At 41.0% G+C, this 19039-nt stretch overlaps 1 protein-coding gene across 4 annotated transcripts in view; it reads right to left on the minus strand.

The window, feature by feature from the left end:
• Positions 1 to 5794: 5794 nt before the first annotated feature.
• Positions 5795 to 19039, minus strand: part of MAMDC2 (MAM domain containing 2) — a 278192-nt gene continuing 264947 nt past the window's right edge. The window contains exons 12-14 of one of the 4 annotated variants that reach the window (XM_040620253.1): positions 12915 to 13174; positions 7011 to 7095; positions 5795 to 6863 (exon numbers count right to left, since the gene is read on the minus strand). In XM_040620253.1, the coding sequence (XP_040476187.1) occupies positions 6799 to 6863; positions 7011 to 7095; positions 12915 to 13174 (410 nt within the window). In that variant the 3' untranslated portion in view covers positions 5795 to 6798. Of the gene's footprint in view, positions 6864 to 7010; positions 7096 to 12914; positions 13175 to 19039 lie in introns of those variants that run through there. The other 3 variants (XM_040620254.1, XR_005831848.1, XM_040620255.1) reach the window with 3 other exon arrangements.

The following is a 19039-nucleotide window of genomic DNA, read 5'->3' on the forward strand; positions in this document are numbered from 1 at the left end:
GGGGGTCCCCTTTGCCTGGGTCTAGGATGCTATTGTCTTTTACGCTTAATTTGCTAGTCTAATTCTTGAGATGTTTTCACAGATTATTAAATCTTTCCCTCATGGAGGTTTGTTTTTATTTTATTAATGCACGCTCTGTTTTCCTTCTTACTTTATTTAGATTTGCTGTTCTTTCTCTAACTTCTTGAGTTTGTTGCTTGGCACACTAATTTTCTCTTTTTTCAGTATTTAATTATTTAAGGTGACAAGAGTCTTTTCATGTATTCATTTAGCTACATCCCATGAATGTCAATACGTGGTACTTTAACTATCCGTGATCTAGATACAGACAGGGTCCCCGACCTACGATGGTTTGACTTAGGATTTTTCAGCCTGACAATGGTGTGAAAGCCGTACACACTTGGTAGGAACTGTACTTCAGATTTTGAACGTAGATCTTTTCCTGGGCTAGCCACATGCGATATTCCCTTGTGACGCTGGGCAGGGGCAGTGCCCACAGCTCCCAGTCAGCCCCGGATCACAAGCATAAACAACCCACAACCATTCTGTGCCCAGACAACCATCCTGTTTTTCACGTTCAATACGGCAGTCAAGAAATTGCATGTGACATTCAACATCTGATTATAAAATAGGTTTTGTGTTAGATGATTTTGTCCAACTGGAGGCTAAGCTGAGTGTCCTGCGCGTGGCTGAGTGGGCTAATTAAAGCTATGACGATCGGTACGTGAGGCGTATTAAATACATTGTTGAGTTATGATATTTTCAACCTAGGATGGGTTTGTTGGGACCTAATCCCGTCGTAAACTGAGGAATATCTGTATATGAATAAAATCATGCATATCTATAGACGTATGAAAAACACGTGATTTCTTCCTTGTTTATCTGAAAATGTCATGATTTTGTTCTGAACGATAAAATTCCCAGGTGACGTGATATTCTCTCAACATGTTATCTTCACACCTTCCTCATTATTGAGAAGTTTGATTTCGTTTAATTTTTATTCTTCTGTAATTCCTCTGTTTTCTCCTTCTGGTTGCATTTAAAATCTCTCTGTCTTTTGTATTTCATAATGATGGATCTAGGTGTGGATTTATTTTCACTTACATTTGCTCAGAATTTGTTAGACTCCCTGATTCTTTTTTTTAAGATTTTATTTATTTATTCGACAGAGATAGAGACAGCCAGCGAGAGAGGGAACACAAGCAGGGGGAGTGGGAGAGGAAGAAGCAGGCTCATAGCGGAGGAGCCTGATGCGGGGCTCGATCCCAGAATGCCGGGATCACGCCCTGAGCCGAAGGCAGACGCTTAACCGCTGTGCCACCCAGGCGCCCCGAGACTCTTGATTTTAAACATTTCCAATTCTGAAACGGTCTCAAATGTTCTCCCGTTGAATCTTCCCTCCCCCCATTCTCTCGGAAACTCTTACTGTAATACCCTGAACGGTCTCATTCTCTGCCTCCTTCCTATTTTTTATTTCTTTCTCTCTCTCTATCGTATTCACGTTTCTTATTTTATATTCTAGTTCATCAGTTCTCTCCTGTTAGGTACGTCTAATTAGATATTTGCCCTTCCCATTAAAATTTTAATTTTAATGACTATATTTTCCATGTGCAGAAGTTCAATTTGGTTCCCTTTAAAATTATTCTGCCTGCTCATTTTTTCATAGCGTATTGCCTTTTATGTGTTCAATGCTTTTTTTTTTTGGTGTCTGTTTTTAAAATTGTTATTTTAAAGTGTCTATCAAAAAATTTCATCCTGTGACGTCTTGGGGATCTAATTCTGCTGTTGACAGCTGACCGAATGTGTTGTAATTTTGGATTGTGAGTCCCTCCTCCGTTTGGTTTTATATACGGGAAATGTGTGCAGCCTGGGTTGAGAGTCATGGCCATGAAATGTTGATGGATGAATGAGAATCTTTACATCCCTTGTGATTCTTGAAATCCACGTGCATATTTGTATTAAACTAAATGTTTTCTTGAGCATTTATTTAATCCAGAAATATTTGTTGAGTATGGTAAGCATTTGGGAGTACAAAACTGGAAAAGCAACCATTCTTGAGGAAATGGCCATTCAAAGTAAGAATTTAGGTTTAGCATGATAACTTCCACTAGGGTGTATACACAGGGTGAGCCCCCCAAAGAACCACTGACAGGCGCTGCGGTAGGAGGAGCAAAGGGAAAGGCACTGCCCAGCTGCTGGTTAAAATGAGCCCAGCGTTGTTAGTACGAAAGGAAGACGTGATAAAATGACAAGATTATATGGTTGCTTTCTCCTTAAGATGGCACTATAAACTCACGATTCCTTTGTAGAGAAAGAATACATTGAAAATAACTGATTCATCAAAAAAATTCACTCAAACCTCCTAATATAAACTAGGATGGCTTTTGTGTATCAGACACTAAGTGCTTGTGGGTATCACTTTCATTTCATCTTTACAGCCACCTGAAGACATAGAGACGAGGAGCAGTCTGCCCCATTTTGCAGACTAATAACAGGGATCAGAGAGGGTGTCAGGGACTTGCCCCCAGTCCCGAAGCTGGTAAGTGGCAAGGCCAGGATTTTAGTCAGGACACCCTGAATCTGGAAACTGTGTAATTAGTTCACCATGCGGTATCAATCCTTAAAGGAATGCACATGTAGAGAGGATGCATTCTAATGTTCTAGAAGGATCACTTGTGACAACTTCCCCTATCCCCGGCGGCAAGCTCTGGTCAAATCGCCCTGGGAAACATATCCCCTACAAGGGCATAAGAAGTCAGGGAAGGCGAGTCTCCACCCTGACTTAGCGCTCCAAATTGTGCTGATCCGTTTGGATCTCTGTTTCCTTCACCCACCTGTGAGCATCTTCATAACCTCCATGCTTGGTATAATGCCTGGAGCATAGATTTCTCACCAAATCTTTTTTTCTTTTTTTTTTTTTGAGAGAGAGAGAGTGAGTTGGGGGGGAGGGGCAGAGGGGAGAGACAAAGAATGTCAAGCAGACTCCCTGCTGAGTGGGAGCCCTTCAGGGCAGGGCTCGACCTCAGGACCCTGAGACCATGACCTGAGCTGAAACCAAGAGTAGGACACTTAACCAACCAAATGAACAGCCCAGGCGCCCCTGTCCCCAAATCTTTGCTGAGCCTTTTCTTCTTCCACATTAAACCAGACCTTACGGAGGCCCTATCTTCTCCTTCACTTCCTTCTACACATAACGAATCTCAAACAGCAAATTGTAGCAGAGAAGGCGACCTGTGTGGGAAAAGTTGTCTTTGAAGCACTTGCGTGTTTAGGTAAGAGCTAAAGTAAATGCAAATACTGGGCTTAAATTGTCAAGCAGACCGGTTAGCTCCGTGCCTTTAGCGAGAGCATTTCGAAACCTGAGGAAACTCTACTGTCTTAACTAGCCTTTCGCATTGTCCTCCAGGCGGTATATAGTTAAAATGAATGGCAAGAGCAACCTGGAAAGGAAGAGAAGCATCCAAAGAGCGAATCCTGCGAAAGGAACGTAAGCGAGGAAGGGTAAACGAACGAATGCCCTTACCTTCTACCTCCGCTCTTCTCCTGCACGAACTACACGTGGCTTCTTAACAACTGGTAACAGTCTCCTCTTTCCTTGCTGCACTAACTTAATAATTAGTTGCCAACACCCACCTTTCCACCCCAAATTCCCAAAACTGGTGTCCCAAGCCGTATTTCTTTTTTTTTAATTCCAAGTTTTTATTTAAATTCTAGTTAGCTAACATATATGGTAAAATTGGCTTTAGGAGAATTTAGTGATTCATCACTTACATACAACACCCAGTGCTCATCACAACACGTGTCCTCCTTAATGTCCATCACCCAGTGACCCCATCCACCCCCTGCCTCCCCCCAGTAACCTGCAGTTTGTTCTCTATAGTTAAGAGTCTGTTTTATGGTTTGCTTTTCTTTTTTCCCCCTCTGTGTTCATTTGTTTTGTTTCTTTAATTCCTCATATAAGTGAAATCCTATGGTATTTGTCTTTCTCTGACTTACTTTGCTAAGCATAATACACTCTAGTTCCATTCATGTCCTTGCAAATGGCAAGATTTCATTCTTTTTGATAGCTGGGTAATATCCCATTATATATATATATATATCACATTTTCTTTATCCATTCATCAGTCGATGGACATCTGGGCTCTTTCCATAGTTTGGCTATTGTGGACATTGCTGCTATAAACATCGGGGTGCATGTGCCCTTTCCAATCACTATGTATCCTTTGGGTAAATACCTAGTAGTGCAATTTCTGGGTCAAAGGGTCGTTCTATCTTTAACTTTTTGAGGAACCTCTGTTCTGTTTTCTGGAGTGGCCATACCAGTACTATTTCTGGTTTGGCAATCTTTGGGGCAATTTTGGTAGCCAATAAATCCTCTGGAGTGAAAGAAACTTGGAACCTTTGCCTAAAGTTTGAATTGGTATTGGGGATAGGGTTGGCAGGAGAGCTGGCAGGTTCAGGGGGCAGTCCTGCTAGGATCCGAACACAGGTTTGGCAGTGCAACATACCCAGGTTCACACCTAAGCCCTACACCAGCTGCTGACTTTGGACAAATTCAGATTCTCTATTTATAAAATTGAAATATCACTAAATCTACTTCATGGGTTGTTATCAGGATTAAATGAGTGAATTCACGTAAAGCTCTTTGAACAATGTCTGGATAGTTAAGTATTCAATGAATGTTAGCTCTGATGTTTATGATGGATTTATGTAATCCATAAGCAAGGAGGCTGGTGAATGATTTCATTCAGTGACTACATATTAGAAACCCCTCGCTATGCATGAGATACCATGTTAGGTCCCGGAGACACAATTTTCATTTCTTTATTCTGCAAATACAACTAAGCTCTGGACAGGAACAACAGGGTGAAAAAATTATAATGTCTAGTATACTACTGAGTTGGTTCACATCTTGAAATCTTCCTTCCTCAATGTTTCAACTCTATTTAGGGATTTGATTTGCAAAATTTTGCTTTACTCTAGAAGTTTATTTTATTTTCCCCATAAGCCTACGTTTATTTTGTATAATTGAGTCTCATTTTTTTTCCAAGTAATGTGGTTGAAGTAGACTACTCTTTACAGATTAATTTACGAGTTTTGATTTTTTTTTTTGAGTACTCTCTATATCCAAAGTGGGGCTCAAACTCACAACCCTAAGATCAAGAGTCACATGCTCTACCAACTGAGCCAGCCAGGCACCTAGAGAGTTTTGACAGTCTTGAGTGGGAATACCACCCAACTCTGTGAGAGCCATGGATTTTTGGGCATAGAAAGCAGGAAGAGGTATGGACCTTGGGGTCAGAAAGACCCAACTCTAAGTTCCTCCACTGAACACCTATGGAATCTTAAATAATTTGCTCACTCTTCCGAGCCTCAGTTTCTTTCTCTGTAAAAAGGGATAATAATGTCTCCGATTTCGAGGATGTGGGGAGGGCTAAATTCATTTATTCATTCATTCAACAAGTACTTATATGATGAACACCTACTACATACTAAATATTCTTCTGGGTATGAGACTACATAAGTAAACAGAACATGGAAGAATCCCTATTCTCACAGTGTTTATATTCTACTAAGATAAAAGTTGGTGAAAAATTACGTTAACTTATGTAAAATAAAATACTTTAAAAATTAATTATTGTATCAACGTATGCAGTGTTTATATCACTAATGGAAGGCCTAAGAAGAACTTAATTACGGCAGAGTAGAAATTCAAGTTAGAATCTGCAGTTGTGTACCAGAGATCTTCTGAACAAGAAAAATAACGTAGAAATGAGTTAATTGCTAGTGAAAAGATTTTCAGATTACCTTTTATTAGGTAGTCTTATAATAGCTGCTTGGGTATACAAATATGTATATACAATTTTCTAAACACGTAAATAAAAAGCAGTAGTTTAGTATATCTGCTTGAATTCAAATTACTCAAAACCTTACCAAAACATTCATTACAGAAAAAACAGAAAATTGCTTAACACATCCTAAAAATTTTTGGGTGTGTGTCCATAAACATTTTCAAGCTTGCTTTACAAAAAAAAAAAAAAAAAAAAAGAGTGCAATTTCTAATCCATGTGTTCAGAGTGACTTTTAAAAGTAGTTCAAAGGGGGAAAAAAGAAAGTAGCATTGCCTTGTAATACAGCATTAATTAATACTGACTTACCCTGGGACATTCATGAGAAGATCCTTTGTTATCACTTATGGTAAAAATATTTAAAAATTAATACTCCAAAAAATTAATACTCCCTTTCTATGAATAAAACATAGGCAATAAGATTTTATTTTCTTAGACTGACTTGTCATCATGAAAAACTGCATTCATTCTGCAGATACTACTGACACCTCACATTATTACTTTAAAAATAGTTATGACGCTTGAAATTCAAAAAGAAACCCGCAAGACTTAGTCTCCTCCCAATACATTCACTGAATGCAGAGTTAAATGAGCACATCTCAGTTTGCTTGTGCCCTTCATTTGCATACTTTAAAATGACTGCACTATATAGTACATTTGTATTTTTAACTGGAACCAAAATGAAGATGATCTTTGCAAAATCAACAGCCTGTACTTTCGTAACAGTTGTCATACGCAATAAGGAAAACAAAACAAAACTAAACAAAACAAAACAAAACAAAAAGCCCTGAGTCAGTATTTTTCGCAAAAGTAATGAAAAGGAGTGCTGTGCTGTGAAGTCATTTTATAACTTATGAAATGATTAAGACTGTCCAGTATCCATTTGTTCTTTCATTTTGACGGAAGAGAGGTATGGCTCTTGTTTAGTTTATCCAATTCAGATCATTTCTTAAAACTCAATTTCGTTTAAATCCTCAGAATATCCTGATGATTGCTGAGTTAAATCTTCCATTTCTGTCATGAAAGACAAATAGAAAATAGACAATAGTAATTTTCTCTATTTTTATGGTAGAAAAATACTTAATTTGCATTCTTATGATTTGAGACTCTTGCAAAATCCCTTTCCAATCAAGCTGATATAATTGGGAAGAATATTGTTACCTGCACAGGGTCCTGCTTGAAATTTAACATCATCAATGGCAATATCACTTCTTATGGACAGTCCCCGAATGGCTTCAAAAATTACCTGATAAGTAATGAAGTTTGAATTTAGAAATAGAGTCATCCTGATAAAACAATACTCATCAAAACCACAATGAGATACCACCCCACACCAGTCAGAATGGCTAAAATTAACAACTCAGGAAACAACAAATGTTGGTGAGATTCAGAGAAAGGGGAACCCTCTTACACTACTGGTGGGAATGCAAACTGGCGCAGCCCCTCTGGAAAACAGTATGGAGGTTCCCCAAAAAGTTAAAAATAGAGCCACCCTAGATTGAGCAATTGCACTACTAGGTATTTATCCAAAGGATACAAACACAGTCATTCAAAGGGGCACATGCACCCCAATGTTTGTAGCCACAATGTCCACATGTGGATGGAACTAGAGGGTATTATGCTAAGCGAAATAAAGCAGTCAGAGAAAGACAAATACTATATGATTTCACTTATATGTGGAATTTAAGAAAAAAAAACCCAGATGAACATAGGGGAAGGGAATGAAAAATAAAATAAGAGAAAAGCAGAGAGAGAGACAAACCATAAGGGACTCTTACCTCTAGGGAACAAACTGAGGGTTGCTGGTGGGGCAGTGAGTGGGGGATGGGGTAACTGGGTGATGGGCATTAAGGAGGGCACTTGAAATCATGAGCGCTTGGTGTTGTATGCAACTGCTGAATCACTAAATTCTACTCCTAAAACTAATAAAACACTACATGTTCACTAAATTGAATTTAAACAAAACATTTTAAAAAGTAAGCAAAAACAAAACCAAAAAAACTAATACTCGTCAGGGGCAGATCCAGGCTGTGTGGGTCTGGAAGCTTAGACTGTTTTTCGAGCTCCTTTAACGAGAGGAATACAAAATCACAAATTCAAATTTAGGTACAAAAGAGAGTATTTATTTGGGATTTTAAAGAAATTTACAACAAGTTACTAGAGCCTTGGAGATTTAGGTCCCTTTCTTCTGAGATTTCTTTAGTCAATTTCCCAGAAATGCTCACCTGGAAATGCTTCCTGGTGGTGACTGGTTTCCCCTCCCCACCTAGAATATTCTGGTCCCAGCATTCACAGGGCCTATGAAAGTCATGGGCCAGAAGATTAAGCTTTCTTAGGTTCTCCATAAATCTACAGTAATACTGTTACTAGATGGAAGAATTTAACATGGCTGATGAGACCATGTATGAACAGCAAAGCATAATCATTAAGTTTACCAAAAGGTCAATGGTTCACTTATCATGTTAAATACCATAACATCCAAGTACAGCCCAGGAGGAGGGACCCAGTTCCATAACTTTAGATCCTGAGAATAAAATAACTGATCAAATATTCAGGTTCTAGGGAAAAGAGGTTACGTCACCAGTTCTAAAGCTGTCCTGACAACGGTTAATAAACCACTGAATACTGCAGGGAGGCTCGTGGGTAATGAAAATTATCCAGAAGACACATTTGCTCTACCAAGTTTATGAGCAAATGACTCCCCATTGCACTAGTTTATGATTTAAATTAAATCAAAGAATATAAAGTGGATAATTAATAAGCATATGAAACTATCTTCAAATTAATGACTCAAAGAAGCTTTAATGACAGAAATGGGCAAAATAACGTTATTAAAAATTCTAAGGACACAATCCCAAACAAGAATCCAAATCAGTAGTTAGAAGAGGGGAAAAATGTCTTAACACATCTAGACAGGAGGATATATGAGTGCAGCTAATAAGCATTCTGGTTCTCTAGACATCAATAAAATCTGGTTTTTGACCTCCAAGTCTACAATTGAAATATAATAAACGAATTACTTGATGGAATTATATTCAGAATAATCTGCACATGAGCCAAACACTTGATTTCATACAACTTTCTTCTTTGACTTTCCTTAATACTTGAATGATAACCATTTTACACCATTATGATTTCCCCCTTGTGTTGCAGATACACATTCTACTCTTAAATAATTGTGGTTATTTAAGAACTAGGTAAGAATTTATTTTTTCTTTAAATTTAACTGTATTATTTTTTTTCCAATGGCTACTAAGTCATTGGGACATAAATCCCTAACTAAGTTGTTTGAACCCAACTACTTAATAAATGAAACTGTGAGGTATTACTTTTGCTCTACTAACACTAGGAAAAAACTCATAAGACTAAGCCCACCATGAACCAGAAAATTTGGAAACGTGGTGTTAGATGAGTACCCAGCACGTAATCATTCCTACTAAATGTTAGGCAGTGTAACGAACAATATGAATGATATGAATATTTCAATGAGCTAAGAATTTGTCTAGCCCTTTCCTCCTTCAATAGAATCAAAATAAAAGAACCCAGGGAGGAAAACAGCAGAGGGGGAAAGATTAAGCAAGGAATCCAAAGGAAATAAAATCACTTCATGTTTTTGATCAATAGCAAGTCAAGTGTGGCTTAGCACTTTATTAAACCCTGAGGAAGGAGCATGATTAAAATTTTGCCACTTGATGCATTTCTCCTATAAGGACGATCGGATGATTGGAATGTCATCAGGAGGCCACCCACATATGTCCCCTACAGGATGAATCTCAAATGTCAGCAGTACTACAGCACTCTGAAAGTCACCTACACCTGCCCACCCCCACTGATGATGCACCCGTTGACTTCTCCAGCTTTGTTCTTTTCCCCGAACTCCCGTCTCATATCCTACTGCTTACCCGACATGCCCACGTGGATGTCTAACAGACATTGAAAACTTTGCATGTCCCAAAAACCCTACCTGTTAATTTCCCTCCTGTGCACACTGCCCTCAGATATGCCTCACCTACAGCCTTCCCCATCTCAGTAAATGGTAGCTCCATTCTACTGGTTGCTCAGGCCAAAACCCATGGAGTCATCTTGATGCCTCTGTCTCTCAAGCCCCACGTGCCATACGTAAGAAGTCCCGTGGGCTTCCGATGCGTCTCACCCCTGCCACACAGCCCTAGCTACCACTCCTTCTGCCAGGACTATTGCAGTAGCCCTAAAGTCTCCTTGCCTCCCTACAGTCTACTCCCAGGTAGTAGCTGGAGTGATCTTTTAAAAATAAAAATCACATCACATTACCTTAAAGCCACCTGATGGTTCCTCATTGCTTCTGGAATAAATTTCAAACTCTACCATGATGTCCAAGGCCTTTCACAACTACGCCCTGATACTTCTTTGATCTCGTTACCTGATCAGCTTGACCTACTTTTTTTCATAGCACTCATTATCACCTGATGGTACATTATATATCTTTGGTTTACATTCTCTCTCTCCCCCACTAGAATGTCAACTAAAAGAGAAGGAGCTTTACATGTTAGGGTCTTTGCTGCATCCCCAGCACTTAGAATAGCAAGCGGTCAATAAATATTCATTAAAATGAGATATTTTGGCCTACTTTAGGAACTCAGTCTGGATGCCAATGTAACTATTGAGAATACCACGGTTGCCATGGCAATATGAATTAGAGACCAGAGATATTTGGGAGGGAATATATTTTTAGAAACAATAATATCTTTTTATACTTCGGGACTTTAAAGTGTATTATTAAACCCTTTCACATACATAATTTCATTTGACCCTCTAACTGGTGACATGAGCACCACAGGAATTATTACCCCATTTTGAACATGTAGAAACACTCCGAGAGAGGATGACATTCCCCCACGATCACGCAGTGCTTATGACACCCAGGGGAAGGAGTATATTTTGGAACTTCCATGGTAGGAGGGAGTGTAAAGTCGTGGCTTAGGGATACACACTTGGGGACCAGTCAGATGTGGGACTGAATTCTCACTCTGTCACTTACCAGCTGGACATTTAGTTTCCCCATCTGCAAAGAGGAGCTATAAGATCAACTGGAAGAACTTACGTACAGCTCCCAGCGCTGTAAGTGCCTGGCCCGGAGAAGATGGCGGGTTTATTTGCACGGGTGTGTCTGTGTTTCATTAGACATCAAGATGTTTTGGAGAGACTAGTTCAGCCTGGTCTCCAGATAGTCATTTGGGATTCCTGAGGGAATCACTAAATCCAGAAGGAAATTCCTCATGGCAGATTCATATCTGTTCCATTTTAAGCCAAAGGGAATGGTCTGGAGTCTTTTTTCCAGGTTGTGAGCTAAAAATCTCTCAGGCCATTCTGCACCCTTTGAACTTGAACGCCTCAAGATGCTACCTGAGATGCCTAATTACTCTGGGATAAAAACACAAAACAAAACACTTCAAACAACCAGCTACCCGGCAAGTCTAGTATACTCAAGGCCTTGGACTCAACCCCTTGGGTTTAGATGCGGAGAAGCCCCTGGTTCTCTTGAACTCAAACCCCAGAACTCTTGTGCGTCGGCAACATTTGGGAGTCGTTAAAAACATCAGTGCTCAGGCTCCGCCCGAGACTCGGATTCACTTACGCCAGGACAGAGATGCCCCATCTTTAGTGTGCAGTGCAATCACCAGGAGGCCTTGCTAAGACACAGATTTCTGGTCCCCTTCCCTACAGTGTCTGGTTCAGCAGTTCCGGGGTGAGGCCTGAGCATGTGCAATTTCGCTATATGTCATTTTAGGTGAATTTGCATTTCAAGCATCGCTGCTGGCCTCAGGACCACACTTTGAGCACATGTGAGTAGGGAGCAGTATGAGTGCCCTAATGGCCTAACGAAATTAATCTAACAGCTCAGAATGATGACCGATTATATTAGTAAGTTCCTGAATGACCCAGTTTCCTTCTGTAACAGATATTAAAGCACTATCCACATCATTCCTGGGGCTATCTGTTATTCTTCGCTCAATCTCTCGACAGTTTTATCCATGCCAAGATAATGGGCCATCCCCGGGTAATGGCTCATGTTCCCTCTGTCATTTGTTCCTGGCTGGCTCTGCAACCTGGCCCACCTGAGCTTCTGCACTTCCTTCCCATTGAGATCTGTAGAAAATTCCACGTGGTTCTCTGATGGTGTAGAATGAAGCCCCTACTATGAGTACCTCTGCCCAGGGAGATTTGGGCTTGGCCAAGCAGCCAGTGACTAAAGCTGAGGGGCTGCTGCCTCAAGACTGTTTATCAGTCAGAAGTAAGGAGGAGGAGGAAGCAGCGCTTTTCGTGGAAGGTCAGAGCTGAGAATTCCACGGAGCAATTTCAGGAACGGCCAGGTCTGAAGGTCATCTCCCCAAGAGCTCCCTGGAGCTTCGGCTCAGAGGGGGCAGGTGAAGTCAGTGGCTGACAGGAGGCCCCCGCCCACCGCTAGGCTAGATTGGCTGCTCTCCTCACAGACTGGAATGTGAAAGGCTCCTTCCGGTTCCTGCCCAGATTCACCCACGACCAGACGCTGTGGGACAGAGGTTCCTCCGACCCATGAGCCTCAAGACTGAGGATCGGGACTCCCTGTTTCTTCCACGTCGGTGCAGACAGAGGCTTCAGATTTCCTCTGGACCACGCACTCTGTGAAATAGAGGCTTGCGACCCAAGCCCTTGCGTGTGGGTAACGATGAGGGCAAGATGCGGCTGGAACATCTAATTAGGTAATACCACGTTCGGAAGAAGAGGGGACTGCTTTAGAGACGCGCAGGACACACAGAATTCGCTTGACACTCGGAATGCGCCAAGACAAAAACAGCCACCCTTTCATCACTGAGTCGCAAAAATCACTTTACGCATAAATACCCGAAGCTTTCCCGGCCCGCTCATCTCCCATTCACTGCTGAGATGTAGTCAATAGAGACTAATTATGTTTTCTCTTAAACAAGTACTGCCTTCATCTATGACCCTGAAAAAGAACAGAGTGTTCCCTTGGGTAGCAAGGAGAAAGAACTGCAGACGCTTGCAGGACCCCTTTCTATCACTTGGCTCTTGCCTCCTGCGGCTTACCTGGTGTTGCCTCTCACAACTGTACTCGATCAGCGCTCGCAGCCAGGAAATGCTCTGCTCCCCTCGCCTTCTCCATAAGAGCGACTCTTCACTCTCACCTTCCCTCTTCAGGTAAACACTCAGCAGGCCCGTCCCTGCTCCGTACATGTGGTAGAAAAAGGTCAAGCACTGTTTTCCGGTGACTCCTCTCAGAGGCCAGGACAAGAGCTGGGCTTTTTGTCCATACACCATGTGGGAGGCCTCAATGTACATGTAGTAGCCTGGAGAGCAACACACAATCAGGTATTGTCAAACACACACACGCACAGGGAACATTCCCTTCGTTCTCTCCTGAGTAGTGTTCCTGGAAACATAGTACAGTAAATGGATGACTTGACCACTGTCCTGATGAAGGATTTTATAATTTTGGAGAATAGAATCCAAGAATAGATTTGCTACACAATCCAAACCATCAAAATAATTCTTTTCACTCAATAATTTAAAATTCAGTTTAATACATAGGATGTAATTAATGTTATTATTATAATACTAGCATTACGTCACTGATGTGGTGATTAACATACGGGAATTTATCCTACTAATTCATGGACAACGTTTTGGACCTTCCAGACATGGGTTTCGGGGAGAGAGCATGGATTTTGTAGTCATGTAGGTCTGGGTTCAAGTCTTGACTCTCATATTTGATCCTGGTCTAAGGAATTATCCTCTCTCAACCTATATTCATCATCTTGAAATAAGGATTAATACTGTTTATATACAAATATATATACTATCTATATATATATATACTATATATATACTATCTATCTATATATATAGATAGATAGTATATATATATTGTATAACCTTTTCGTTTCCATTTCCTATCTTAATTTTGTTTTTAATTTATTTGCTGGTTTCGGGCAGAAGCAAGATTTGTCTGCACATAAATAAAACAGTGGTTTGCTGGAACCGCTCCCACTGGCTGCCAAGAGTCAACTGTGTGACTTCTGTTGGTAGGTCCAAATGGCTTCATGTTGGTAGTTTGAAATGGGCCATGTTTGATGTATTTGCCCCACAGAGAGCAGACATAGCTACAAATCAGCTATGGCCCCCCACCCCCAGTATTAGTGTTAAATAGTTACCATCCAGCTACCAAAAAAAGGCAATATATGAATAGTAATTTCTAGAGTAACACACCAGTGATATAATTTTGTAAACCTGAGGCTCATTTTAAAAAAGGTTCTGGGCTCCGTATCTCTAGTTCTTAACCCTGGGTCATTTGATAGAAGTTTACATCTCCTCTACCTGAAAAACTATGCACAAATGTTTGCAAGCATTTTTATTGTCTTCTTGGCCAACATTGATTTTTTTAATATACAGGATGTAAAACATAATCTTTACATAGTGTTCTGTTATTATTTCATGCAGGAATTAATGGCCGAATTGAGGGTAAAAAGAAAGCTAGCCCAAATACTGCACGCAGATGAAATGGTCTCTGGGGCATCTTTCGTTACAGTTGGACGTTTAATTAATTAGCTCTTGTCATTTCCCCAAACGCCAGGCTTGAAATATCCCCATCAGAAATGATCGGAAGCTCTATCTGTGCTTCTTCGGGGCATTCCTCCTTTCTCCCACTTCCACAGACCCAGACCTGAGAAGTCCCATGGGCTATTAAAGAGGTGGGAGAAATAGTCCTGCTTAGGTGGGTCTTATCAAATTGTATGCACCGTGCAACCCTTTCCCCCAGTGTTCCCCTCAGTAAAGTCGTCGCCCTGTGAAACCGGGCCATCAGAGTTATGGGATGTGGCCTTCACCAACCAGCCTTCCCCAGGATCTCCCTTAAAATATTACAAACGATACTGCCAGTGTTTCTGGAGTGTTCTCCAATGACATCTTTATCGCTAAACCACAGTCAATATTCAGCCCTTGTTCTTGTCTCATCTGTAGCATTGACGATAATACATCACTTCTGCCTCCAACAAGTACCTTCTTTTTTTTTTTAAATATTTTATTTATTTATTTGAGAGAGAGAGGGGGAGAGGGAGAGAGAGAGCACGAGCAGGGGGTAGGGTTAGAGGGAGAAGCAACTTCCCGCTGAGCAGGGAGCCCGATGCAGGACTTGATCCCAGGACCTGGGATCATGACCTTAACCAACTGAGCCACCCGGGCACCCTTACAAGTACTTGCTTAACTTGGTTTGCAGGACACTATACTCTCCTGGTTTTTCTCTCATTTCACTGGTCACTACTTTGCTAATTCACCCTTTCTTCTCTGACCTTGTGCCCTTGGAGTGCTCTAAGGCCCAAGTCTCAAACTGCTCTATTCTCACGGACTCCATGAGCGATCTCATCTTGTTCCATGGCTTGTAATGCTACATAATGTTATTATAGCACAAATTTAAATTTCCAACCCCATTTGCTGAAACCCAGATGCGTTTATTCAGACTGTCAAATGGACATCTCCCCTTCTTGTCAAATAGACACCTTCAACCGAACACGTCCAAAACTAAACTCTAACGGCCTTACCCTAAAACCCACTGCACCCTTTCTGGAAGTCCTGAGCCAGCCCCTCTTCCCCTCACTCTCATAGTCAGGCTGTCAGGAAGTTCTGTTGCTCTACCTTCAAAACATGTCCAGAATCCAGTCATTTCTCTTCTCACCACCTCCCCTGCTACTTCCTGGTCTGAGCCACTATTATTTCTCACGTGGATTAATGCAACACTTGCTAGCTAGTCTGCCTGTCTCTGCCCTTGTTCTTGCCAATCTCATCTCAACATAGTATCCATAATGAACAAAAGCTAAATATTACCACGCCTCTGCTCAAAACCTTCCCTTGGTTCAGCATTTCCCTTCCCTAAAAGCTGAAGGCCTGAGAATGGCTTTTAGGGCCCTAGAATCTCCTGACAATTTTCTTACCTCTGATTTCTACCACATTCTTCTCCTACTGCCTTTCTTCTTACTCATTCTGTGTTGCATGGCCACATTGGTCACTATGCTGTTCCTGGGATATAGTAGGTATGCTATTACCTCAGGGCCTTTGCATGTGCTAATCCCTCTGCCTGGAATGGCTTTCCCTCCATGGCATCTCAGGCCTCACCCACTCATTTCTAGGTCTTTGCTCAGATACTTCCTTTTCCATTAGGCCTATTCTGACAACACTATTTCAAATTACAATCCCCCTCTGGCACTCCTCATTTCCTACCCTCTATTATTTCCATAGTGTTTCATCGTCTCTTAACATACTATATAATTTTCTTATTTTTTTTTTAGGTTTGCCTGTCTCCCTCCTCTAGAACACACAAGGCCAGAGACACTCTCTTGTTTACCTCACTGCTATGCCTCCAGGTCCTAGAACATAACATATACCCAATAAATAATTGTTGAGTGAACAACTGAATGCATTTCCTTCAGCAGCTCTAACCCAAACCAGTTCGACCAAAGTCACTGCAGTTGTGTGACGGTCTTGGCAGTGACACGTGCACTTGACTAGGGTGCTCCAAGGCAAAACTAAAATCCAAGTGTTGACAAAACTGAAGTCGTATCAAAGCCGACGTTCTCAGACTAGTACCATGCCATCCAATGCAATTTTTTAAAAAACCAAACACATATAAGATTATTTTTTAAATGTTGTTACCTTCATTCTCTCACTGGCAAGAAAATTGCTGTACGAGGAACACTGGGGTTTTTGTATTTTCAGCAATGAAAGGAACTTTCATTATTCTTTCCTTTAACATTTTCTAACTTAAGCTAGGCTGGATGTAAAAAAAAACACAGATATAGATCATCCTAATAGAAGGGTGTGTATATTTATGTATATATATGTGTGTGTGATTTATTTATTGTATATATTTGTGTGTGTGTGCGTGTGTGTGTGTATATATGTATATGTGTGTGTATATATATATATGATTTATTTATTTATTTATTTATTTGAGAGACAGCCAGGGAGGAGCAGAGGGAGAGGGAGAGAGAAACTCCAAGTAGACTCTGCACTGAGCATAGAGCCTGACACGGGGCTTGATCTCATGACCTTGAGATCATGACCCTGAGCCGAAACCAAGAGTCGATACATTACAGATAAAGGGCTGGTATCCAAGATCTATAAAGAGCTTCTCAAACTCAACACCCAAAAACCAAATAACCAAGTCAAAAAATGGGCAGAAGACATGAACAGACACTTCTCCAAAGAAGACATACAAATGGCTAACAGACACGTGAAAAAATATTCAACATCATTAGCCATCAGGGAAATTCAAATCAAAACCACATTGAGATACCACCTTATGCCAGTTAGAATGGCAAAAATTAACAAGGCAGGAAACAACAAATGTTGGAGAGGCTGTGGAGAAAGGGAAACCCTCTTACACTGTTGGTGGGAATGCAAGCTGATGCAGCCACTCTGGAAAACAGTGTGGAGGTTTCTCAAAAAGTTAAAAATTGAGCTACCCTATGATCCAGCAATTGCACTACTAGGTATTTACCCCAAAGATACAGACGTAGTGAAGAGAAGGGCCTTATGCACCCCAATGTTCATAGCAGCATTGTCCACAATAGCCAAACTGTGGGAGGAGCCGAGATGCCCTTCAACAGACGAGTGGATAAAGATGTGGTCCATATATATAATGGACTATTACTCAGCCACCAGAGAGGATGAATACCCACCATCTGCATCGACATGGATGGGACTGGAGGGGATTGTACTAAGTGAAATAAGTCAAGCAGAGAAACACAATTATCATATGGTTTCACTCATATGTGGAACATAAGGAATAGCATGGAGGACATTAGGAGAAGGAGTGTAAAAATGAAGGTGGGGGGAATCAGAGAGGAAGACAAACCATGAAAGACTATGGACTCCGGGAAACAAACCGAGGGTGTCAGAGCGGAGGGAGGAGGGGGGATGGGCTAGGCTGGTGACGGGTATTAAGGAGGGCGCATATTACATGGAGCACTGGGTGTTACATGCAAACAATGAATCATGGAACACTACATCAAAAACTAATGATGTACTGTATGGTGACTAACATAACATTAAAAAAGAGAATCGGATGCTTAACCGAGCTTGCCACGCTCCAGAAAGGTGTATTTAATTTAATTCTATGGAAAATGAGGTCAAAGCATAAAAATGACCACGGTTTATCACCTAAATATGTACAAAGGCATCCCATGCTATTCTACACATAAATTAGTGCTGTAGTATCCTGAAACCCTATCTTATTCCATGTTTAACCTAAAAAAAATTCTTCCAAAAAAAAAAAAAAGAAAATCAGAAAAATAACTTCTGTATCTGGCTTTGGGGTTCTCAGAAGGCCCACTTGAATCCTAAATAAAGGATCTTGGCTAAAGATGAAACTCTCAGTTAGGAGGAAAAGCAGTCTCCTCTAAAAGATGCTGTCACTGGGGAAATGAAAAGTAGAGAGCATCAGGGCTCTGAGACAGGACAGCTTTGCAGAACTGAAAGGAAGCAATGGAGCCATCATGAGTGAGATGATCTAAGAAGCACCTTCCCTCTAGTGATGACAACGTGCGTCCTACTGGTAACAGAATCAGTCCGGGACAGAATTAGTCTGAGATCCTGGAAGAGAGGAAAATGCCTAATCACCCCCAGGATTAAATGACATTCTTTCCTTTCTGAGTACAATGCACTAACCATTTAGCCTCCAGTGGGTGAAGCCTTTCTCGGAAATGCTTTCCGCTCATGCACCTCTGGGTCTCAGGTATTAGGTCTCTGGTTCCAGAGATCTTTGTGTTTCAGACCATAAAGTATGAAAGGAAATCTCCCAGGCTTTTGAGCTGTGTAATTATTCCACTTGGGGAAGACAGAGGTAACATCCAGGGGAATGTGAGTACAGCGCGTTGTGCCTTTCTGGGGCACTAACCCCAGTCTGTTTTTCTGGAGTCATGTTAGCCTCTCCAAAAATCCTTGATCGCACTTCTGTGTTAAGCACATAGGCATATTCCACGAGGTAATACCAACTTAAAGCAATCTAGACCAACATCTATACATACAAACGATTTTAACATATTTGTCAACTGATCAGAATTTGTCTCTCTGATGCACAGACCAATTATTCCTCTTGATTCCAAATATGTTTTTCCTTTTGACGTGCATGTGACATTTCCTCTCCCCGGAAAAGATCAGAG

This window comes from Ursus maritimus, unplaced genomic scaffold (assembly GCF_017311325.1).
Source record: "Ursus maritimus isolate PB19 unplaced genomic scaffold, ASM1731132v1 scaffold_34, whole genome shotgun sequence".
Taxonomy (NCBI): Eukaryota; Metazoa; Chordata; class Mammalia; order Carnivora; family Ursidae; genus Ursus; species Ursus maritimus.